This window comes from Citrus clementina, unplaced genomic scaffold (genome assembly GCF_000493195.1).
Source record: "Citrus clementina cultivar Clemenules unplaced genomic scaffold, Citrus_clementina_v1.0 scaffold_7, whole genome shotgun sequence".
Lineage (NCBI taxonomy): Eukaryota > Viridiplantae > Streptophyta > Magnoliopsida > Sapindales > Rutaceae > Citrus > Citrus x clementina.
In genome coordinates this window covers 1,178,993-1,204,411 of record NW_006262075.1, presented here as the reverse complement: position 1 = coordinate 1,204,411, position 25,419 = coordinate 1,178,993, and the positions used below count along the sequence as shown (strand labels likewise).

At 37.7% G+C, this 25,419-nt stretch overlaps 2 protein-coding genes across 3 annotated transcripts; one reads left to right on the top strand and one right to left on the bottom strand.

Annotated features, from left to right (window-relative positions):
- Positions 1–335: 335 nt before the first annotated feature.
- Positions 336–1,907, top strand: LOC18037812. The gene is made up of 3 exons (XM_006425435.2): positions 336–508; positions 617–1,071; positions 1,196–1,907. Exons 1-3 carry the CDS (start codon positions 430–432, stop codon positions 1,733–1,735), a joined length of 1,074 nt encoding a protein of 357 aa, XP_006425498.1. The 5' UTR covers positions 336–429; the 3' UTR covers positions 1,736–1,907.
- Positions 1,908–2,113: 206 nt separating this feature from the next.
- Positions 2,114–24,714, bottom strand: LOC18037620 (transformation/transcription domain-associated protein). Of its 2 annotated transcripts, XM_006425434.2 has the most exons (35): positions 24,336–24,714; positions 23,269–23,987; positions 22,616–22,741; positions 22,433–22,518; positions 22,013–22,121; positions 20,827–20,922; positions 20,636–20,698; positions 20,486–20,545; positions 19,546–19,614; positions 18,730–18,811; positions 18,558–18,610; positions 18,387–18,482; positions 17,079–18,311; positions 15,701–16,702; positions 15,286–15,621; positions 14,159–14,417; positions 13,841–14,063; positions 13,335–13,737; positions 13,014–13,163; positions 12,666–12,887; positions 12,295–12,516; positions 11,120–11,773; positions 9,916–10,176; positions 9,456–9,803; positions 8,753–9,165; positions 8,248–8,677; positions 6,558–7,856; positions 5,933–6,193; positions 5,557–5,847; positions 4,997–5,476; positions 4,402–4,833; positions 3,586–3,864; positions 2,791–3,342; positions 2,488–2,691; positions 2,114–2,350 (listed from the first exon to the last, which is right to left on the bottom strand). In XM_006425434.2, the coding sequence occupies exons 1-35, from the start codon at positions 24,391–24,393 to the stop codon at positions 2,213–2,215; spliced, it is 11,709 nt and encodes a 3,902-aa protein (XP_006425497.1). In that variant the 5' UTR covers positions 24,394–24,714; the 3' UTR covers positions 2,114–2,212. The 2 variants fall into 2 exon arrangements, 1 of the variants encoding a protein (XP_006425497.1); XR_002904550.1 differs by lacking the exons at positions 2,114–2,350; positions 2,488–2,691; positions 2,791–3,342 and having other exon boundaries at positions 3,780–3,864; positions 4,224–4,833.
- Positions 24,715–25,419: the final 705 nt, after the last annotated feature.

Here is a 25,419-nt window from a genome sequence, read left to right as displayed (position 1 = left end):
ATTTAGTTGGTATTAATTAAATTAAATGGGCTATATTCGTAGTAGTGATTTTCATGAAAAGGGGCATTTTTTTTTAATGTCAGTTAAGGTTTCATGAAAAATAATTGTAGGGTGGCATATGTTGAATGCGGACGGGGTTGGCAAAAAAGAGCCCAGCCCATCTTGTATCGGCTCGGCCCAGTGAACATTGCAATTGCGTAATTGAAATAAAATCCCAACGGCTAGTTTTACCACACGTGTGAACGGATGTGGCAGCGAGCGCTGGCTCTAACGGTCATATTACCTTACCGTTCAAACCCGTCCACTAATTGCCTTCATATATACCCGTCGCACATTTTACATGAAAAAACATCTTCTTGATTTACTTTCTTGCTTCCTTTACTTTTCTTTAACGCTTGATTACTCTCATTTCATCTTTCCTGAATCTCAATGGAGACCCCATCATCGTCAACAAGAAGAATCACCAGGTCACAGACTTCGGCTGCTGTCAACAATATTCCCATTTCAAGTGAGTCATCTTAATTAATTATCTGTTCAAAGTAAAGTTTTGAAACCACTTCTTGATTGGATAGTCCTTTTATAATCGTGATCCTTTACTTTGATGATATTTTTCCAGGGAGAATTGAAGATGCTGAAAAGGGTGTTTCAAAATCAAGACAGAGAGCCACAAAACAACAACAAGATCGGTCTGCGCTGATTGATATAACAAATGATTCACCGATTGTTGGGCTTGCAACGGGGGTCTTGGAGGAGACTCCATCATCGGCCGTGGCCAAGCGAAGGACCATTAGAGCCAAGAACAACACACCTGGCTCTGGAGAGGCTTTGCTTAGGTGTCAAGCGAAGACTCTCCTGCAAAAAGTTGAGGAAGAGGCTGAGCTTTCAAAAATCTCTCTGGAGAGTCGCCCATTTCTTCATCTTCAAGGCTTTGTAAACTCTCCAATGCGACTTCATGCTCCAACTCCAGCCAATACGCCGCAAGTCTTGAATCTTTCTGAGGATGCCAACAACGATAATGATTTGGCCTCAATCAATGCTTCGCCAGTTACTCAAGAACAATTGATTTCTCTGGTTCGTGTATAAGTAGAAAATTCTGAATGGTTTCTGTCCTTGGAAATTTGAGAATTTGACTTTTAAATATTGAACTTCGTTCTTGTGTACAGTATTGATTCTTATTGTTGTTTCTGATTATCAGGTGGTCGGTGAGATCAAGATCGAAGAGGGAATTGAATCGGATATAAATACGATATCTCGTTCTTTGCTGCTGGATTTCTCTGAGAAAACAGAATCAACAGAGTGCTCCTCTGTGGAGACTGACGCGGGAAAGAGTGACGGCAAAGAGAAATCATATCCAGATGAGGATGACTCTTCTGTTTGGTCCATTCAGGTCAACGCAAGCATTCATGATGAAGAAGAGGAAGTAGATGAATCTTACAACGACAATTACGAAGAAAATGAAGCTGAAGAGTATGATGAAGTATTGCTTGATGAACTCTGCGAAGAACTGAGCAAGATTAGTGTGAATAATACGGAGCAGACAATGGCTAAATTTACAGGACGGCACACAAGATACTTGTACAACAGCGATGATGAAATAGCTGAAGAAGAACTAACTGTTAATAATAATAATTTATCAATTGGTTTCTCGCCCAACGTCTTATCCTTGAAGGGCTTGCCAACACCGAAAGGGAAACACATTCGCTTCGCAATTGAGGAAGAAGAAATTGTCGACTGAGGCTCTCTCATTGTCATTGGTTTTGTTTTGACTTGACTTCTGATGTCCCATCATTGAGTTTATGCTGTTTCGTCATTTTTTGGCTGGGCAATTGTTTTGATGAGAAAAAGAAAAAAAATGCTTGTAATCACAACGACGTGATGACGTTTTGAATTAATGAAATTTGATGAATCTCCCATTGCAATTGAGGAAGAAGAAATTGGCCGAGCAATTATTTTGATGAAAAAAAGAAAAAAAGAAAAAAGCTCATAATCACAATGATGTGACGTTTTGAACTAATGTCTCCACCTCAGTTCGTGCTTTCGTTTTATATACGTGCAAGGTAGTTTTAGGCACTTGGTTACGCTGGAAAATAATTGAACAATACCACAACTATGAGGACAGAAATTCGTCAAAATTACGAATTGTAATTAGTCTATACAATGGAACAGGAATGAGAAAAGAAAATTATCTATACAAGCCGAAACTGCGGCCAAGTTAAAACCAGGGATGCCATGTTGGATCCATCATGCACAAGTTCCTTGCTGACAGGGCAGCCTCAACCAATTCAGTGACACCCCTCTGTACCGACTGTGGTGGCTCCACCAACACACTCTCTTTTTGAGCATTTTCTTCCTGAATGCAATCAAAATAAATAAATCTCATCAACGCCCACCAACTAGGACCAGTATTCAAAATTTCAAACAACTTAATCTTAAAAAGAAAACAAGATTTTTTTTTTTGGGGGGTGATGGTGTTGCGGTTGGGGTTACCTCTTCAGAGAACTGTGGGGCAATTCCATTGATCCGGCCAATAACATTCTCAACATTGGTGCTAACCTTATCTTTGAAGTCAATCGGGTTCAAACCACTCCCTCCAGCAGGACCCAGAGGCATACCAAGTGGTCTCCTCCAAGACCATGATAAAAGCTCATCACGAAAAAACATGCCTAAATGATACCATAGATGCTCACTTTGCTGCAACATTACAAAAAGAGAAAAAGCCAATCAAAACTTCTATAACACCAGTATGTATTTTGACAAAAATAAAAAAGGACAGTTTGCAGAGAATCTTACTTTTGGTGCAACCACAGCCTGAGCAGCAGCACACATTGCAGACACAATAAGGCCTTCCACGCCAAAATGGGAGAAGAACGATTGCATGTTCCTTGTCAGACGAAAAGGCACTGGTTCATTAAACTCTATCATTCCATTTGCATCATATGCCGGATGAAAATCTGTCTGGAATATCTTCCCAGTGTTCTTGGCAAATAAAATCTTGTTTGGGGACCTTCCCCCTATTTGCAGCATGAAAGACATAAAACTTGACAGGGCTAACTGGATGGCAAATTGCTTTTTGAAAGCCCACATATGGTTGCCATTTAGGAGAGTCTTGTACATGAATTGTGAAAAAATGCTCTCTGACACATGATTTTTTGTTATATCATTATACGCTTGGAGGCGGAGATCTACTACGGCCTCAGGTGATATTTGGCCTGAGATAGCTTGGTTTAACTGCTCCTTAAAATAGGTAATGGGCTGGTCAGCTTCTCGGTCATTCCTTGCACAATGGTTCTCATAAACCTCAAGGAAGGTGCTGTACATCAGATCATCTTCAACCATGCGAACCTGTTCATGCATCAATCAGTTACTATAAGAGGATTTCACTGGCTTTAGTTCAAATCTTTCATGTACTAAAGTGCAGGCTAGTCAGCAATTACCATTCAATTATTTCAAGTAAAACAAGGAAATACAAAAGGAACAAAAACTCGGTCAGAGGCACATTCGAGAACTATGAATTCCATCATTTTCATTCATTTATTTATTTTTTTAAAAAAAGGAACAAAATTTGTAGAAGGGAGAACTCGGCACCTGGGACCAAACAGGAATAATAATTGGTGTGTGGATGCATATGTGGCGGCGTCTTGCTTCCTTGTGCTTATCAAACATTTGGTTCATTACCCTGAAAAGCTGTAATATGCGTTCATCACTTCTAGCATTAGGGGTCAAAGACGTCTGAACAATAAAGTGACGTTGAGAGCCATCAGAGCCTATCAAAGTCAAACGCCGGAAACTGCTTCCATGCCTTCGCACAATTGGTATATCAGCTCCAACCCTATCTAATTTTACTGTGTGGTCAGGTGCAACTTCCTGAAGAATCCAATAGAGAAGTTTCACTAGAACGATTACAAATGGAGTAATAATGCAAAACTGTAGCACAACTTCAACTTACAAATAGGCTTCTTCAAAATAACTTTAGATATGTTTAAAGACAGGAATAACAATTTCCACATCCATATTTAGCATCATAAATATGAGTACTACAATTGAGCCAACATGTGTAAGGCAGAGAACATTATGAGATAAAATGAATATTGTTTAAAGTGTGTAAACACTATGCCATGCATTTACCTATTAGCTTAATCAACTGCTTAAACTTTTAACAAGTGATTTCTTTACATGGTAGCAGAGCTAGTTTGACCAAGTGATTTGTGTTAGAATCCACCCACCTTAGTTAAATTATAATGACTTGCATTATCATTATGATTGTGCTAGTATTTAGTCTGTGGGTCTTGTATGTTAGGGAGAGTGTTGCTAGAATATTCTTGTTGTATCCCCCTATGCATCACCTTAAGCTTTTGGGGAAAGTGGTAAGTTTAACAAATGTGAAAATACTGATACAATTACCTGATCACTGAAATACTGTCCAGGAATTTCTACATCAACCACATGGAAATCACGCAATACCCTGCTTTCCTCTTCAAGTTTCAACACAGCTGGAAATCTGTCCTCAACATTGCTTTGAAGAACATTTTTCCAATGTTTCAGTCTTTCAGTCAGTTCAGAGAGGGTGGCAGGGAAAGTAGTTGTACTTTCTGGATCAAGATCACGCTCAAAATCCTGCTTATACTCTCTCACAAAGTCCACATGCTTGTTGACAGCATCAGCAGAGAAGCAAGCCCTGCAAACACCAGAAAGCTCCTTCTTGAGGGATTGGGGAACCTCTGCCGTGGTGGCAGTAGGGTATTTGTAACATCGGTGCAGCAGAGCATTAACAACAGCTAGTAGTCTCTCCTCTGGCAGGGTAACAAACCTCGAACCAATTTCTGTAAGCAAACTCTGCAAACAATTTCAGAGAGTTCACACATTGTATCCCCAGTTTTATTGAATCAATTAAAATGATGACAAATATAAAGAGCAATCAAGAAAAAAATTATGGCGGTGACAACTTGAATCATAATTCTCCAGTCTCGAATTTATTAATCGAAACAAAATTGGTCACCTCAAGCTCACTAGCCAAATTTGCATGCTTGCTTCTAAGGGTCTCCATTATATCCTTTGCGGCATCAAAAGCACTTGCAGCAGACGCTACCAGGCTCAAAGCACCATTACGCCTCATTACATTCTGAACACCTTCGCCGACAGTAGACGAGCTTTGTTGCATGGGTTGGTCATTTGCAGTGTGCACATTACTTTCTCCAGCTGTTGGCCTATCAGGTTCTTGACCATGAGAATTACCACCCTCCTGAGATCCAGCCCCACCAGACTGAGTGCCTTGATGAATGTGGTTGTTTGAAGGTAAAATTCCCCCGCTCTGACTCTGTGCTCTTGCATTTCCATCAACCAAGCCAAGAGAACCAGCAGAGGAAGTAGGGACATTTGGCTGTGTTCTTTGCTGTGCCATTGCCATTCTACCTAGTTCAGATTTATTTGCCACATCCCGGCGTTCAAGCAAATAAGTGCGGAGCCAGTAATACAAGGCCTGATAGTTTTAAAAGGAAAAAATATCAAGTTTAGCTAAATGAAAATGCATAGCACATATGTTCAGTTTAAAAACATTACCTGTGGATACACAGTGGCAATTTTCAGAAGAACAGGTTTGCAATGAGGTGCTTCTGTTCTCTGCAAGGAAAGTAGTAGCTGTGGAATCCAAGAAAGCCAAACCCAATGTGGTATTTGGTCCACAAATTTATCAAAAGCCCTACCCACAGGCTCATTGGGAGTGTCAAAACTGAGAAGATATAGAACGCGAGCTAGATGGCTTCTGGAATTAGAAACGCCTAATTTAATACCTTGAAGAAAGCAGTGAACAGTATATTCTAACCAAATTTCTTCATTGTTCTCTTTGTAGACCTGGAATTACAAGTCAAATAGCAGATATGTACTCAGTTGAGTCACAAATGATACTTCTGACATAACGATGTATATAAATTATTACCATGTCGGCATACTGTCCCCAGCTTATCCACCCTTTAGGTAGATTCCTGAAAAGGCTGATAGCATTTGAGAAAGAAACATTAGCTCCATCTGCGTCATTTAACTTTAAGAGGAATTCTCCCTTGAGACGAAGAATCTCTGCTTTGTGTTTCACGGGAAAATATTCCAAATTAGTGCTGTTGATCAAATTAAGCCCACTAGTAATTTCCCCTTTCATTTCCAGAAAAGCTTTTGCCTGTTCCCTTATCTTAACAAAGGCCTCCTGCATTATGGAATAAAAAACCAATGAAATACTTCAAGTGCTTCATAGAAAAAAAAAATGAAAAATGTGCTCAGAAGTGCATTCACACTTCGGGTGGCTTGTCCAGGATGAGCAAAATGATTAAATTTATATATTAAACTTCGAATCTAGAAACTATATTATGAGGTTTAAGCAGAACTGTTAAACCTGGGGATATGAACAACCAAATTGCTGTGATGATTGACACAACTGAATATGTTCTTCAGTATAATGCGAAACGTTTATTAGGATGATTTCCAACATATATAGGAGATGTTGAGCATCTGATGAAGGAAAAAAGTATACTTTCCTACATGACATAGGGGTTTTTTATAGTATCTAATACCTGCACCTCCATGGTTGAATGGCCATACATCTTTTCTAGAATTGTCACACAAACATCGTAAAGGCCTTGTTTGCGAGCAATTCGAGCAAGCTTATTGACATTCCATGCTTTATCACGATAACCAAGATGATGAAGTTGAGGATTTGTGGTCCCAAAATCCTTGAATGCATCTATGATAGAGTTATACATTTCATTCCTCCACTGAAGCAAATCATACCAAACGGACATATTATCCCATTCATTTGGAGTTCTCAGCCTCCACGTCTCTAGGATATCCTTGAGATCGGCATAAAGATTTCCATGCACACCAGCAGCAGAACTGCTGGAAAGCTTGTTCCCATTGGCAATGTCTACAAGTATTCTAGCAGATTCTTGAACTTCAACTAGCTGTTGAAATTGCTGCAAAAGAGGAATCCTTGCATGAACGGACATTTCAGGCAACTGCCACCACTGTTCCAGAGCAAGATCAACACCTTTCCCCACAATGTTTTCGGCATCCCCTACGCCATTTGTATTTCTGTCATGCAGGGCAAAAAAGGCTTGAATTAGGCGAAGTTTTGGAGTTTCTTCAACTTGGGCTTTCGGGATAACATGATCTTTCATATATGTCCAATCAGGCAATTTCCAAAGGCTGTCAATCAGTATTTCATAATTCTCAACAGTCTTTCCAAAGTCCACCAAAGCATCCCACTGACTAAGTTGACTGGCACAGTAAATCCATTGCTCTTCCCAAAGACACATCTCAGCCTTTGGTACTGTGTTGTTATATGTCCCTTGAATTGCCTTAATCATGGCTTGGTAAAAAAGGCGTTGAGCACGCTTCCAGTAACCATGCTGAACAAGTGAAAGTCCAGCCCTGGTTTCTGCAGTTATTGATCTTTTTTTCCACAAGCCAAACCTCATATCTTCTTCATTGAGCAGACGGTAAAGTTCTGCTAGACACTCTGAGCACTTTGTGTCATTTGTGAACAGCATTACATGACTTTCAAGCAAAGCCAACGCGGTATGCCATGCATTGTAAGTTTTTCCTATGTATTTAATGAGTTCACTTGGCATCCGCGGTTGAGGATGGCTCAACTGAAGCCCTTCTAGAAGAGCTTGCACAACATTTGGTCTGTTGGCTTGCTGCTTCTTATGATAATCTTTAGATAGGAGAGTAATCATCGGTTTAGCTAGTGCCACCTGCTCTTCTTTAAGTAACGTCACCCAGACAATGGGAAATACCAATACCCACAGATGGTATGCAACATTTGCATCAGTGTGAGCCAGCTCTCTCAAAGGGATAATAAGATCACCCACCTAGGAGAAAAAGTAGAGGTCATGTTAAATGAAATCTCAGATATGCATTTCAAATGAACAGGAAAAATTTCCAAAACGTATGCATACGAAACATTTATCATCAGGAACTGCTCTGTCCCAAAGAAATGTATAAAGCAAACAATAAAATAAAGATAATTACTTATTCATTTATATTATTAAAAAAATGATAAATGAAAAAAGAAATATATGGCAAACAAAGAACCAGTTGTTGCCATCCCAACTAATCTGGTTTCCAAACTACGAATTTGTCAATACGATACCATCCTAATTATAATCCATATATGTAGTTGATTTGTAAAGGCCGAAATTAAGATTCAGATCTAAGTATTTCACAACAAAAATGAGATCCCAAAAGGTGGAAATGGTTAACCTGAAGTTTGCTCATTTCGTTAAGAAACTGTGCATGCTTCAGAACAAGGCTATCAAATGTTAGAGGAATATCATCAGGACCCTGTGGAACATCTGCAACATGAGACTGTGTTCCTGAACCATCTGGAAGTGGACCTGAAACCACAAGTGGCAGAACCTTGGCAGAGTTTGGAGCAAGTGTTATCGGCTTATCCTCAACCAAGATCGATAAAATGAGATCCAGTCCTTGTTTGAGCCAGAAGACATCACTTAATGCTTCCCAGTCCTGAATTTGAATAATGTACTGCAGCCTTGTGAACAATGTCTTCCCAAGAGACTCATCATATAGTGAGAAGAATTTCATCCTGATTTCAGGATCCTTTGCACGTAAACCAAGCATGAATTGTCTTTCCACCTTCTGAAACACCTCTTGACGTAAGGACAGGGAATATCTGGATGTCAATCAAATTGAATTATTGGTATCTTGATCAAAATACAATGCAAATGAATTCAAAGCAAGCACATACTTATTTGAATCAGCACATAATCCATAAAGAAGTTGAAGATATTTCCGGTCCCACTCTTCCAGAGCACTTGGGGTGAAGTTTTGCTTATCAACTTGAGAAAGTTTCTGAAGAAAGGACAATATCTCCTTAGGAGAAAGCAAAGCATTAGATGAGCCAGCCGTGCCTGATTTGCCGAAGTCATCTTCAATCCACCCCTTTACCACATCAAGTATGCAAAGAAGCACACTAGGATCAGTTCCTTTCTCTGAGAGTAAAGCATTCAATATTTGAGTGATAGATCGTTTGCAGTCAGGCACCAGCATGACCCTTTCACTAATAAGCCTTAAGACAGATTTTAGATTAGAGACGACTGCTCCAGCATCAACAGCTTGATGGGAAGAAGTCACAGAAGAATCTGGATCTGCTCGTTGACCCTGGACAAGAAGAAGATTGTGCTCAATGTCATTCGAGAAAAGTTAAACAAAAAAGATCTTTTGAGGATCATGCCAATCAATAATATGAAACTTGCAAATGAAAGAACCTATCTAAGTGGACCAAACATTTAAAGTGAAATACAACCACATGCCATCAACATTATCACAAATGCACCATCAGGAAAATGTGAAGGCTTCTCAGAGTTACCAGATAGAGATGGGTACACCAAGGAAACTAAAATTTGCTAAAAGAGTAAGCAGTGAACATGGAACAGAGTGGCATTCTTTACTTGTTTCACATGAGAGCCAGCTGGAGATCCCATATCACGTGCCAGGCGTTGGAGTATACGAACCAAGATGGAAGGATCAACAAAGTTCTGCTGCACCTCTGTCAGCGTTTTAATGACAAGCAACACAAAGCTAATTGAATTAGAAGTGTTCTCTTCACCTAACGTTGGAGGAGCAACAATTGTATTTACTTGCTTCTGTATAAGCTCATCCACCTTCTGATACAGAAGCTTTATATCAGATGGTGTACTTGCTACATCCAGAGGGAAAGCAAGAAAGACCATCTTCAACAAGGCACACAAAGACTTCCCAGCATCTAACATTTTGTACTTGAAACAAGGTTCAAGAATCTGACAAAATATTGCAAGGATGAGAAACAGGAAAAATTTAATTACAAGCAAACTTGTGAAAAATCATAAGACAAACAGCTTGCAATTGTTAGCCTATTGCATGTAGGCATACCTGAGAAATCTGATTAATGTTATTTCTAACAAACAAATGCGGCTGCTTTTCAAGAATCTTGTTCATTACATCCAAGCCTTGTGCAAGAGCTGTGGAAGGGTCCTTTGACTGAGATGGCTGAATACTGCTCAGTAACCTTTCTAAATAATTGAACTTGACATTGGCATTTGGCCACACCTCCAAAGCTTGTGAGAGTAGCTCTAAAGCCTGTTTGTACATGATACTTGCTTCCTTGTCCTTGGGCTCTATGACCAAGGCAACCTGTTTACAGGCAGGAGGAGATGATAATTTTCGTCACCCTGTGACTCAAAAAACCTCAGACTAATAATAATACAAAATGCAACTATATCAGCATTAAAATGTCATAGACACATAAATACAAGATAAATTATGCGCCTTGACACGCAGGAGACCAAACCAAAAAAAAAGGTGGTTATGCAAGTAAGATGAGCAAAGAGACCAATTTTCCTATACCTTCAACAAAATTGCAACATAAGACACTATGCATCTCAAACACATTAAGCACATATTTTAAATAATAACAAACAGGAAGCGTGATCAACTTTCCAACATATTTATAAAAACAATTTCTCTCTATAATATGCCTTTCCACCATCGGGTGGGTTGCTTATCAGGGGTTGAGTGGTGGGCTTGTTGAGATAGGGAGCTTTTTCTGAGGAAACCAATTTTTAACCAGCAACAGCTACTGGTACAATGTGTTTGTACACATACAGGGATCAAGATCCTCACTTTTTACACTTTTTATTGGTGTAATTTGGAATGCTTGAGAAAGCATCTCATGTGCATTAAAGATGACGTGTTAACTGTACATGTCAGATTTAATCACAACCTATGAAAGCGCGTTGATCTTATGGACTGAAAATTGTGTAACAAATGTGTAAAAATATGGTACCATAGACCCTTCCCCATGCATAAATGCATACAAATACACAAACATATGGATACAATTGCAAGAAGAGTTTTAAATGTTTTAACAGGTAATCCAAAATGAATAAACACATATTATAAAGGGAAACCATGCTCAGATGGAGGAAAGGCTTTACAAATAGTGCTGAGTACTGTGCTTAGCTCTAATCCATATGCAGATATTAACTGGAAAACAGACATTATTGAATTGCAACCTGTAACCTGTATCTTACTAATCTTGCTACAAAGGAAAGGAAAATTTAAGAGAAAGTCTCACTCTTATTAGAAAATTGATAATCATTTCTTCCATGGCAGCATTTGGCTTGAATTCTTCATCAGGTTGCCCAGCAGATCCAGGGGTTTCTATGTTAGGGATTGATGAGGGACCACCAGGTGACATGACACAGAGGGATTGAAGACCAGATTCTAATCTGACTCGCTTACTTGGATCTTCAGGAAGTGTTGATCCATCAACTGTACGCTTAGGGTCAGTGCCAGCAGAGCCAGGATTAATTCCATCAGTCATCTGGCTAGGGGTATTACTATCACTCACTATTTTCATTTCATTTTGCCTTTGTCTTTCCCAACTGACCACTAACCCAGCAAGCTCAATGGCTAGACGCCTGTTTTCTGTTGCAGTGTTATATGGCAATCCGAGGCGACTAAGAGAATTAACCATTTGAGGTACAAATTGGGCTCTGCAACTGTAGAAGAGATCTGAATGGCGCACAATGAGCTGGAAAATGTGAATCAAATTAGGAATCGAGTGACCCTCCTCAACCAAAATCTTTTTGGTGTATCGTATCCAAATTGGCATACGAGAATCCCCCAGAGGTAGCCTTTTTGGTAATGCCGGCATAAGTATATCAAGCGCCTGCCTAACCAACATTTTATTCTCTGGCTGGCAAGTTCTAAGAAGCGCAACAAAAACCTATATTTTTTAAACACAAATCAGTATACTTAATCATGCTAGAATACAACAAGAGAAAAGATAACTTCACATGAATTTTATAATGAATGCAATACATGAATTTTATAATGAATGCAATACATGAATTTTATAGTGAATGCAATACATGAATTTTATAGTGAATGCAATACATGAATTTTATAATGAATGCAATTACATACACATTTGTTCATTTGAGAGTAATGCAGAATTAGAATCTTGAAAACTCAACAATTCCAAAATATTTATTAGTTCACTAAGGTTAATAAATTCTTGTAAACCCATTTGTAGTATTTGGCTTCTGAGGTATCCTACATCACAACTCATTTATATGAAAGCTTAAACCAGCCCATAACAGTGTCAGGATAAAAACGCACAGAAGATGCTGGATGATAGATCTGATCAAGAACTTGCTGACAAGGTTAAAATTAGTATAATTAGTGAAATGCAAAAAACCAGATATCAGGTTTATAATATAGTCCATGCATCACTAGAAAACTTACCTGAAGAATAATTTTTTCTGGGGCCTGATAGGCCTCCAAAAAGTGGCAAACGTTGACAAATGCCCACTGCTTACTGGCACTATCTTCCCGTTTGAGATGATTCCAACCAAATTTGATAAGTTCTTTCCTATGGTGAACAAGATCATTCTGGAGATACTTAAGAAGCAATGTGGCAAGTTGCAAGAGTTCTATCCTCAAGGGCTCGTCATATTCAGCAGAAACCTAGGAGAAAAAAGGACAGAATGCTTGAATATTATAGGCAAGACCTAATCATATTCGATGGATGTCATTATGCAAATTCTAAGCACAAAACTGCTAAAAGAAAGTCAATAATAAAATAAATAAAAAAAGTTGCATGTTTAAATGCTCACCTCTTCTGGAGGATCCAGAAGTTTGTCAACTATTGTCTTTATAATACCAGGGTCAACAACCTCCCAACTTTGTCCATTGCGAAAGGCATGGACTAGCATCGGTAGAATGAGCATTTGCATGACCACCACCAAATGATCATGAGCAAGCTGTTTAGATTGGAAAAGATTCAAGAAATGCAAGAGAAGCGGTCTCTTCATATTTGGAGGATAACCTTCTGCAACCTGAAAGAAGATTAAATTATTAGGCGATTCACATACGACCATGCTTTTTTTTTTTTGGGTTTGGGGGGGGGGGGGTTTCAAAGTGGGAACTAGTGACTGTATTATGATTACCCGATAACAAATTACCTCAATAATGTAAAACTCCTTCAAGAAAGTATAATCAATGCGACTATGAAACAAGAAGATGGAAAGGATATCAAAGAGAACATTCACTTCAGACTTGTCATGTCGTAAGTAATTTAAGAAGCATTTGACAAGCCATTTGCTTTCTTTCACCTGCATATAAGACATCATAATTAAACCGAGATTCAAAAATCACATATTCATTAACATACACAACCAGCTTCACAACAGAAAATACAAAGATCCCTAATTTGTGAGAAACCCTGGCATATCATATGATAACAAATCTCAAACATAAATAAAATCTAGAGTGATAAAACATACCTGCACTAAGTTCAGCTCCTGTTCATTACGCAAACGAGATATTCTTGCAGGTGACTTCCAAAGAAGAACCAAGGTATCAAACACAATACGATTAGTCTGCAACCAGCCAGGTACCAGCTTGACCAATGTTTTAACAAGTGCAAGGCCCTGAAAATAGGCATCTGACGCTGCAGCCGAAGCTGCAGCCGGGGCAGCAGATGATAAATCAGAGCTATCAGGTGGAGGAATGGAAGAGCCTTCATCTCCCAATAAAGCAGCAGATGGAGTTGAAGAGCCAGCAGTCACTGCTGCCTCTGATTTTGGCAGAAATTCAGCAAAGGCACTAGCAAGTATCTTCTGTGGAGACTTTGCCAGTTCCTCTCTCAGCGGTTGCCCAGCATCTGATCGTATTATATACATAAACCTGGATGTTGCAACAGACAAAATAGAGAAGGGATTGAGAATAATTGTTATTGCTCATTAATATAGTAAATGTTAACAACTTTAATCCTGCATCTTAAGCTTACCGCCTAAAGTATTTCGGCTCACTTAGTCGAGAAAGAAAATAATCAACAGCAAGTGTTGCATATCGATTTAAAAATTTTGTAAGCGGAAGGCGATATGGACTATTAATCTCACTGAAGACTTGTCCTGGGGGAAGAGCTCCTTCTAAATCAATAGTTAAGGTAACAAGTTCATCAAGAAACCTTGATGCAGCTTGGGGAAGCAAGTGAAACAGTTCAATAATAGCTGCCAAGAAAAGAAACATCAACGAGAGATCATCAATACATGTACATGAACACAAGCGTTAAGCAAGTCTTGCGGTAACTAGTCAGATGAAGTACCTGCAGCAATTTTTGGCTCCTCACCAGCCTTCCATGATTTCTGAGTCTGAGCAAGTTTTTCTGGCTCCAACCATTTCTTAAGGTGCTCTAACAGCTTCCCACCCAAGGTAACATTAAACCAATTGGACAACAGTTCAAGCAGGCGAGCCAGACCTTGCAGAAGAGGCATGCTGAGATTCTTGGTATGTGCCAAGTTGACTAGTATTGGCCGAAGGCTGTTCTGAAGAAGTTCTTTGGGCATCCTTTGTTGATTGATAACCTGAAGGAAAATGAATTATATCAGAACACCAAATGAATCCCCTATTGCAAATAGAATTTTGTTACGATTATTGTATAATAACTGATTGAATTAGATAATCCATGATATGGTAATCTACAGTTGCCAAACCATCCATAATGATTGATATGTCTTGTAAAAAATAAAACTATATATTCATATTAATAATATAGGAGATAAAAGCATAACCATCGAATAAAGTGGTCATCCCTCCTCTAAAAACTGCATATGTGTAAATAATATTTAGTAAAACTATATATTCATATTAATAATATAGGAGATAAAAGCATAACCATCGAATAAAGTGGTCATCCCTCCTCTAAAAACTGCATTTACTAAATATTATTTACACATATGGTCCAGAGCTACATATAATGTCAAACATTATAGTATGCCAGTCGGATATGGTGATATGATCTTTAAAATACAAACAGTATGATTGGTTTTCATATTTTTTACATTTTTTTCTTTTCTATGGGAATACAAAAACAAAAAAGGAGGAGGATTTTCAATGCGAGACTAAAAACATATCTTTCTGTGGCATCGGTACTAAGTAGTCTATGGTTCAGTCTTTAGCAGGATTATTGATAGAAATCAACTGTTTATTCTCCGACGCATTGACATTTCTTTTTTTTTTTTCCTTCTTTTTTTTTTTCCTTCTTTTTTTTTTCATTCTAGTTGTTGAGCTGGAACGGGGTGAAGAAGATTAAAGCACATGGATGCATACACAAAAAGTCTTAAGATAAAATTTACAAATGACAATGAATTATGTAATTCAATGATCAAAGTGTGTTCAATATTAATATCCAAATTACATAGATTAATGTCAAATTAATATCTTTGAACGAACCTGCCGTAGGCCCTCCTTTGCAACAGCAACAATTTCTGGTGTCCGACATGTTAAAGACTTGAAAAACATGGAAATGATTTTCGCACGTAGATCGGAATGATTAGGAGTTTTAAAATCTGCCCATGCCATTGTAGTACAGAGTAGCTCAATGCACGCGGTTTTGAGTTTATTTAATGATGTTGCCACTCTGGGATTCATAAGCTTCATAGCCCACACAGTTTCATCAGCCTCAGCTATTTGCAATGCTTCTTGGAGAAAGTTAACTAATTCTTGAGTCAGCTTCAGAAGAGGAGGCCTCAAGGCTAAACAAAAATTCAAAGCTGTAACTGTTCCAACCTGAAAGCAAGATCAATAAATTTAGCAAATAGTTTTGATAAATTACCTCGATGATAAGTACCAAAAAAAAAAAAAAAACCTGTTGATCAACAGTTTTTGACCGAAGCGGACGCATTATAAGAGGCTGAAGCAGAGGCTGATATAGAGGCTCAAGCAGCTCAGATACTTCACTACCAGTACGACTAGCCAAAATTGCCAAACATGACTGCACATTCTTTCTCACGATATTAGATGAGTTAGGATTAAATAACTCTGAAGCAAGAAACTCAACTACCCCTTGAAAGCTCTGCCTTCGTGGCTCACTGTTTGCTTCGTCCACATTATTCACCACACGAATAACCTGTGTAAGAACCTGACTGGTCTCTTCTTGCTCTTTGCTAGCATAAATAGGTAGCTTTTTAAGGACGTAAACCAAACCCCGAACTATTTTTACTTGGAAAGGGCACAAAGTGTCAACAGTAACCTTTCCGACCAATGCACCAAGTCCCATAACACCTCCCATTTGTGCTTGCCATGTAGTTCCATGGCAACAATGCAAAATACGGGGTAGAAGTTGCTCAAAAACTGGTATGCGCACACTAGGAGGCGGTGAATATACAGGATTCATTGAAGGACTGGAGACAATCATGGGGGTACCTGGGCCTCCTCTTGACATTAGTACGTCAGCATGTTTAGAGCGAGCAAGAAACAATAGCGTTTCAGCAAACACATTTAATGCATTAAGAGCAGCTTTTGCATGGAGCCTATTTTCATCCTTCAGCACTTCAACCAATGCATCTAAAAATATTAAAGGGTCTAACTCTTTCAGGTTAGAAGTACCGTTATTTTTAGACCTGGAACTGACATTTACAGTTGATGAAAGCAAGGCACCACCAAGTCCGGCAGTGGGAACTGAACCACTGGTTGAGGTATAATCAATGTGAAATAATATAGCAAAATGACGGCAAATGTTAACAACAAAATCATTGTTGGCCTCACTTAGATCTGGTTCTGCACTTGCAGCTATGGCAGTCATTAGCAGACTCTTGAAAACCGACTTCTCTGCCAGAAGTTGGGTTTTTGTCTTCACACCTAAATCAGCCTGCAAAAAGAATGCCTTAATTATCAGTCAGGTAGCAGAAAATTCGTTTAAAGAGAAACTAGGCAAACACAATAAATGAGAATAAGCATAATTCCCTATTGGCCATTTGTTGCCAACATGACATTCTGTAAAATTAAATGAGCTTCTAGCCCGTTCATACTACTTGCAGGAGACAAAACAATTACCAGGCAAAAATAAAAAATAGAAAAGTGTGAGTTGCAAATGTAAGAAGATAAGAACAATAAAAACCTTCCAAACTTTAGACAACCAGATAATATAAGCTGTAAATGCAAGCACATAATGAGCTACACCCAAATAATCCACTAAGTCACTAGCAGATACAGCTCTGACCAACATAATTCTATATACAACCAACCTTTACATCTGATGTCTCAGACCAGCAACATGATATATCCACCAAAGAAAGTAACAATGAAGACAACATTTTAGGCGTACATCCTTCATCAACAAAATTTCCTGGCAAATTAAGCTGAGAAGCTAAGCAAACGTGAATGAATTTTAAGGCCTGCTTCCGGTAGAAAGCATCCATGCCACTGCTTTTTTGCATAACGGCTGCAACAGCAAGATTTATGCATCGATCAAGTGGCACCAAAAATGGGGTTGAGGGCTCAAATGTAAGAATCAAGCGGAATCCGTGTTCTGGGTTCTCCTTGCATTCCAGTGCAAGGGGGTCCTTGACAAATCGTCTGTTACGACCACCTAACTTGCCAAGTAATTGCAATGCTTTTCCACCCCAAGGATAGGGTGCAGGCCTTAAGTGAGACCATAAGGATAAAATCACTTCCGACATCACAGTGGCCATGCTGGGTTCCAGAAAATCAGGATTTAAACTATCCACCCAAAATTCAAGCGTCCTCAAACCTAAGCTCACAAGGTCATCACTTCCATTGAGACACAGAACAAGAGGCTTCATCAGACGGGGAAGGTATGGCAACAATGAACTTAAGCGTGCAGGCAAGCTCAAGCATAGCTCCAGCAAAAGGTCCCTCATATCTTCTCCCATTGGACCCTCGAGCATTGTTAATAGCATATTTAGGCAAGGTTGCAAGCTTGGAATTAAATCACGCAATAACATTTCAAATTTGCATCCAGCAAGTGCTCTAAACATCATACGAAGAAGTTGCATATATCCAAGAGGCTTATCAACTTCAGTAGCATTTTTCATACAAACTTCCATAATAGCCGGCACATGAGGTTGCAGTATACGTTCAAAATCTGAAGGTGCTTTAGCAACAGCACCAAATATAAACCGAAAGAGATGCAAAACCAGTTTTGCTGCAGGTGAATCTGGATGCTTCAAAACATCAAGTTTGCTACTTACAAAAAAATTAACCAGAACATCAGCAAAAGGCCGGTAAACTTTAGGGGCTTGCAAAAGGGTCGAAAATATATGAGCAAGCTGGGTATTGGAAACCATGCACTCAAAAAGCTCGGGCATACACAATGAGAACATGTCCATAAGATCCCGAGGTTCCATAATAGCCAAAATCTGAGAAAAGAGATGAAGCATTTCTCTCTCCTCATCCTTTTCCTTGAAGAGGGCTAAGCAGTGGACACCACTTTTTAGAACACCAGAGGCTTTCCACACCTACCCAAGGTCAAAGTCAGTAAAGGCTAATGCCAAAGAGAAACCTTACTAACACTGATCAAATTTGCATGATACCTCATCCTCTTTCAACCCTTTGAATGCTTGAGGTGCTGGCAAATTAGAGGATGAAACAAGCACTGGTTGGTGAGTTCCATGAGTAGACGGGGACACCTAAGCAAGTGGGAATGTGACATGAGGAAATGAAAATCACACCTCAAAACCATAACGAATAGATTATAGAAATACCTGTGATCGGGGCAAATGCGCATGAGTGATGCTCCAAATTATAGTCTTCATTCCTATAAGTGCATCCAGCCAAAGACTGGTTAGTATGGGCATAATTAACCATGAGAAACATAGTTGTCAAAGAATTTTATCAGTAGATCAAGCATTCTCAGATTTCAAGAAAGCATATTACCCATCACCAAAGTCTTAATCAGATTTTTACAGTCACTAACTTCCTTGGAATGCTCCACAGGAACCTGCAAGTTTAAAACCGTCTGCAAACAAATAATGCATGAAGAGCTTAAAAAGAAGTCTCCAGAAAAAAGATAACATGGTGCTTTCAAAAGGGGAAAGGAAAAGGATTTCAATTAGTCTCATTCTTTAATTGGTATCAAAGTTCTTCACTAAAGATAAATTTGATATTTAAATTTGGACTTTTCAGTATCCAGGTATGCCTCTTCTATATTCTTTTGAAAATAATAGTATGCAAAAGTATAACAAAAATGCGTGGCATCACATTTTTAGTTATTTGAAAATCAATTTTTGGATAGAAATAGTGTTCCTTACTACATACACAAAGTGATAAACAGTTCTATGTTTTTCAAAAACATTTCGTGGAATTTAGTCCACATAAAATGTTTGCACCAATTTTCTTTCTTTCTATTTTCTTTTTTTCTTTTTTGAAAAATGGATTGCAAAAGCCAAAACAAGTGCACCAACGTAACTAAACCTTAAGCATCACAAAATTCAATCCAGACATATAACATGTGAGTGACTCCATTTCATTTTCCTCAAGTGAAAAGAAATTGCAAGTTGCACAAGCACCAGGGTCACAATAAAAACCAACATGAATGTGACAATGAGCTTCAATGCAATAAAAACAAGATTAAGGGGAAATAAAATGAAGGAAAGAACAGATGATAAAACAATTAAGCAGTTCCATATCTTAAAAGATGTTAGAATGTTCATAAAGAGGGCAGTAAAGAGAACAAGAAGTTGCCAGAACAACCTGAATTGGAAGTTCAAGCTTTGACCGTAAAGTACCACGATCCTTTCCCTCCTCACACTCCTCCAACAACTAATACCAGCAAATGAAATTTTTACTAGTTAGCATTGAGTGAAAATAAATTAAGATTATATGCAAGAAGCAAAAGAGGTCTACCATAGTTTAATGAATTTACTTAGTGAAATAAAGATTCAAATCATTGCTTAGGCCATCAGGACCAAACACATTGAAGATTGTCCATACAAGTTGAAACAGCAGGTAATAGAATAATACCTATATCATGCATACAGGTTTCTGCTAAGTTTTATAGAATGTGTTTGAATAAGTGACTTCTTCTCCCATATTCATTAAGACCACAAAAGAATAATTTTTATGAGAAAAATGGACAACCATTCTCTACAAAACATGCTCATTCTAAACACACACACACAGACAAAAGGGGGGAAAAAAGGCAGTACTAAGATTTCATTTAATGACTGCAGCAAGTAAAAAGGAATCCCTAAAATGATAAAATTAATCATATCAATAAATCTCATTAAATTAGTCATATCTACAAAATCTCATTAAATTAATCATATCAATAAATCTCATATTATCAACTTTACATTATCACCAAAAGAAATGGCATGTTAACTCCAAAAAGGAAAAGGAAAGAGTTAATAGCCTTAAGCATATATGGGCCTTAGGCTGGTTCAAAAGTAAAGCATTTCACAAGACACAAAACACTAAATATCAGAGTTAACTCAGTTAAGCAACCAATAAGTAAATCCTTTTAGGGAAAAAGCACAAAGAACAAACAAAATGACAAGAGTGATTCACCAGAAATAAATTCCTTTGAATGTTGTTCAAGATTGCACTTAAGCATCATGCTCTACTAAGAACTAAATTTAGTCAACTATCCACAAGATACCAAATGGAACCTCACACAGCGATCACAAATTACCTGTGGAATGGTACGCTTGAAGGTACTAAACTTGCCAACAAATGCATCCAAAATACGACCCTAAAGAAAAGAAAAATGAAACAAGTAATTACAGTTCACAGATTTACAGTAAAAAACAATATGTGAGACCAATCAGACTAAAACTCATACCAAGAGAATCCGTGCTTCATCCATGGATTGCTGGTCGACACCTTTCTCAAAGATTGGTTCCACCTGTCTCAAAGAAGCCAGTAGATAAATTTAAGCTAATGTGAACCGAACCACAAAGAAGTTTTAAGCTTATATAAGACGGTTTGGTATATAAGATATTGGTATACAACATATTAAATTAACATACACACCAGATTCAACATCAGCCGAGCACAAGTAGTATGAATACTGAGCGACAATGAAGCATCATGCATGTTACTTGAGAACAAATAGATAATCCGTGATAACTGCAACACAATGATACAAATTGTCAGCATTGTGATGATAAGAAGCAAAAATAACTCTGTAGACAAAACATTTGGCAGCAACAGATCACATGAGTAATGAAACACTTGCCATCAAACAATTGGCAGGACAGAAAGGCAAGAATACATAAGATGTTCATCAGGAAATGTCACACTTATACATAGATACAAATTGAAACCATCAAGTATGCAGTCCCCACCAAACATCTCTTTAGTTTTGACAGCCACAAATTCGAAGGGTGCAAAAAAGGGAACTGATGATTTGGAGTCTATCTTCTTAAGATGTTTTCACATGATACAATCCAAAACGAAAAAGGGAACTGATGATTTGGAGTCTATCTTCTTAAGATGTTTTCACATGATACAATCCAAAATGCAGGACAAATTAAGACTGCATCTACTATAGAATCACAACCTTATTTTCATTCTCTCATAGTCTCATTAAAGAATTACAGTTCAAATTAAGTAGCAAATGTATGCTTCTGTTAGCCCTAGAGGTTATATGTACCTTAAAAACAAAAAGACTATCACATTTCTCAAAATCCATTAACATGGCATATAATTGGATTTTTTTTTTCGTGTGTGCGCGAGTTTGTTTTTAAGAAATCATAAAGCATGTTTAAGAAATCATAGAGTATGTTTAATGATACTATTTGTAATTGTTCTTGACAATCTGAATGAGATTGTTAATCTGATGACAGACTAGATCAATTTTTAAGTTTGCATACTGGTGGTGGTGGTATTTTATTTTCATTTGATGTATTTCTCACATTTTTAGCATATTGTCATTCTTAATGTTGGTGGTGTGAGGGGTGGGTGTTTTCCTTAGGCAATTTTTTCTTTTTCTTTTTCTTGGTATGTTGCCATAAGATTGGACATAAGATGTGAATATAGGTGTATGTTGTATTAACCAATGACTCCCTCTCTCTTCCCCCATAACCACACTACATACTCCATTCTATCTATATCCTAAACAAATGCTTAAATCTTTGACTCCAGGGAAGCACATCATCAAGGAAACGAAAATAGAAGTGGCAAAACTGGGTTTCAGACATTTCACAAAAAGCAGCACCTGGGATAAGGAGAGGTCTCCGCGAACATGATGAACAATCTCAGCTAGTAGACTATAGGCTAATGGCCTTAAAGTCTCAAAGCATGCCCGCCCAGTTCCAACGAGAACCCTGAAATTAACATAACAGGGAGTAATTGTTGAAAAGATGAAATTAACAGCACACTCAAGATAAATCTTTGGCTGATATCAATTCTTTTTAATTAAAATGAAAAATTTTAACAAAATATTTTGACAATGATTTTTAGTGCTGTCTGGAGTCACTGACCATAGTGCAATTCTGTGGTAACCTTTTCACTTTCATTGTTTAGCATCTTAGTTATTACTTGTAATCACTAATGCTTAAAGCACAAAATATTGCATTGTGGTCAATTCTTGTGTTTAATAATACAGCATTTATATGTATTACCAATTAGAGTTTACCTCTCCTCCAATAGTGTGTCAATTAGCGGAAATAAACCCCGCTTAAAATCTGTCCCCAGAACATGTTTCAATGCTACCAACAATTCCTGCATCCAATATGCACAGACCATCAAGTTAACACCAGGAGAGAAACATCCAAGACAAGAGAGAGAGAGAGAGACTTAAAACACAAGAGGAATTTACCTTCCGAATGGATACAGAGTCTGAACATGTAACAAGCAAATTCACAATGCTTTTACATATGCTTTCTTCATGTGGCCTGATATAATCAGCAAAACTCTTCAACAGATAAGTTAAAAAGGAAACGGTCTGCAATGATGAAGGAAAAAACAGTAACTATTCATGCAGAACATTTAAAAAGGGAGAAAAACAGACTTATAAATTTCAGGAAACACGTGCGCATATGTATTTTGGTCTACTTGACTGGATTCTACATTCTCATTTTATGCATAAAAGATACAATCAAATCTTAGACAACAACTTATTATAAGATTAAGCAAACCTTTCCCAGATGATTCACCCATCAACTACTCAAGCATATGTTTTATTTCTTTATGTACCTACCTATTAACCCACTTTTGTGAAGAGAAGAAGGATTCTCAAAATTTCTTGCTTTTGTTTTTTTTTTCAAATTGACCATATTGAATTCAGTTGCAGATCTTGGCACACATGAGAGCAGACACAGAGAAATAAGATTGAATATCAAGTATGTTTTAGCATGGTTTACATTTACAATCTCTAAGTCAGTACTGGGAGTCCCTCAAAGGAAAGCTGCTTTCTATAAAAGCATGCTTTTATGTCCATAATAAATAACATCACAAACAATAATCACTCACCTTGACCTGTGCACCTTTAAGCTCAATAAAGTGAGTCTTTAAGTTGGGAGGAACCTTTTCAGGACCTGGAACAGATATAGCAGCAACCATTAAAGGCAGCAAGTGAGGGATATTGGTTTGTACAAGCCGGCTGTACAACTGGAACAAAAACATGACCACAAGTGGACTCTCTGTTATTATCTTGAATGAACGGGTACTTGGATTAAGCTGCCCTGTCCCAGTGTACCCAGTACCAGTAATCACTTGATCTGAAGAAGACGTATCCATAGGCTTAGCTTCTTCTGCACCTGCTGCTCCATTCTCGAAGAAATGACCAACTGTCAATCTAAAGTTTTGGTAAATTTTGCATACAAAGTCCAAGAATGGCTGTACTTCATTTTCTAACGTAGGCCGAAAATTCCTAAGGAGATCAAAGATAATCCGAATACAAATCAAGCCATTCTCTTCATTGTCAGTGGTTAGTACTTGCATTGCTACCTTCAAGAGATCCTGAACAAAGGGACGAAGAACTTCACTGTGAGGAAGCCGATTAAGGATCTCCACAACAATGTTTCTTAGCTTGTGCTCTGGATTATCTGTGAATTGCGGCTTCGTGATTTGTAAGAGAATCACTGAGAATGCACGGAAGTAGCATTTAAGGAAATTTAAGTACTCCGCTGTGTGAGCAATCTCTAGACTGTCCCTCACTTCCATTGCCATCTGTAACCTACTCTGAATGGCTGTTCCAAAACCAAATAGATGTAATAAGTTATATAAAATGATGCATAAATTCATCGGGTAAACAAAAGGAATACACATGAGCGCAATTTGGTAATTGAGAAAATGCAGCAGAAAATACAGACCAAGGCTAAGATGAAATTAACAAAACCGAAGTAGAACTATCAATTTGGACAATAATAAACTTAAACCTAGCTTATCTCACTCTGCATTCATTAAGTTATCCTCATGCTTGGCTTGTAAGAAAATTCGATTCCAATTTTCTTTTATTGTTTTTCCTTAATTTAATTAAATTTTCTCAGAAACGAAACGGAGCAATAATGTGATGCGAAAAGGGGTTGAGGGAGTACTAATGTCGGGCTCGACGAGATTGCGCGAGTGCTGCTCGAAATTCTGAATAGGACTCATGTTGTAGCAAAAATTTTAGCCCTTCGCTTCCTGTACTTTCAGTTTCGAAACTTAGGGCTTCATGCCATCTAATTCTTCTCTGCAATTTCTACTTCACGCGTCAATAATAAGATTGCTTTGAGCTAATTATGTACACATATATGGAATTACGGTGAAATTAAGGTGATTTTGCGGGGGCTAAGAGTGAAATTAGGGTTTAAGAAACGAATGGGGGTTGCAGTCCACGAGAGGAGAGATACCCGCACTTCGCTTTAGATTTAGTTTCCCTCTCTTTTTATTCGCGGTTTCTCTGGCTGCAATATCACTCGGTGTACAGTGAAATTCTTCTTTGCCCCGTCATCCGTTGCGTTTCAATTTCACATGGATTTTCATTTTGGCATTTTACTTTTACGTCCCCAAATTATTCGTAAATTTCATTGGAATTACTAACTGACGATATAACATGAAAACCCTTTTTACCCCTAATTTTTGTTTTTTTTTTGTTTTCCTAAAGAGCGTCATTCAAGTAATTAATAAAATATTACAATTATTTGAGATACAAATTTTGTAAGTAGTATGTCATTACTCTTAATATTTATAAACAAACTTTGTAAGTTGTATATCATTACTCTTAACATTTATTTATTTTTTTTTGCAAATGTTACGATCAATTATATTTTTATAATAAAAATATTTTTAAAATTAAATAATCTGAAAAAAAATTATAATCTAAATAGAGTTTAGATTTTTTTTAAAAAATTGACTCACTTTACAAATAATCAAACATTAAATAAAATTTAGAACAATGCATTATATATGTGATTTTAGAAAAATAATACTTCAAATTTCTTTGATGCTTCAATAGTAATTTACTTTTTCAAATTTTAATAGCAAATCTGCTAAAATGATTAGTTAATCACAAACAATTTAAAGGATGACCTACTTCCCCGCAAACACGATGGTGTAAGGGAATTGATCACCTACAAGTACAACTTAAAGATTTATGCCAATCATAGTAAACAGTTGTGGTTGCGGTAAAAACAAAAA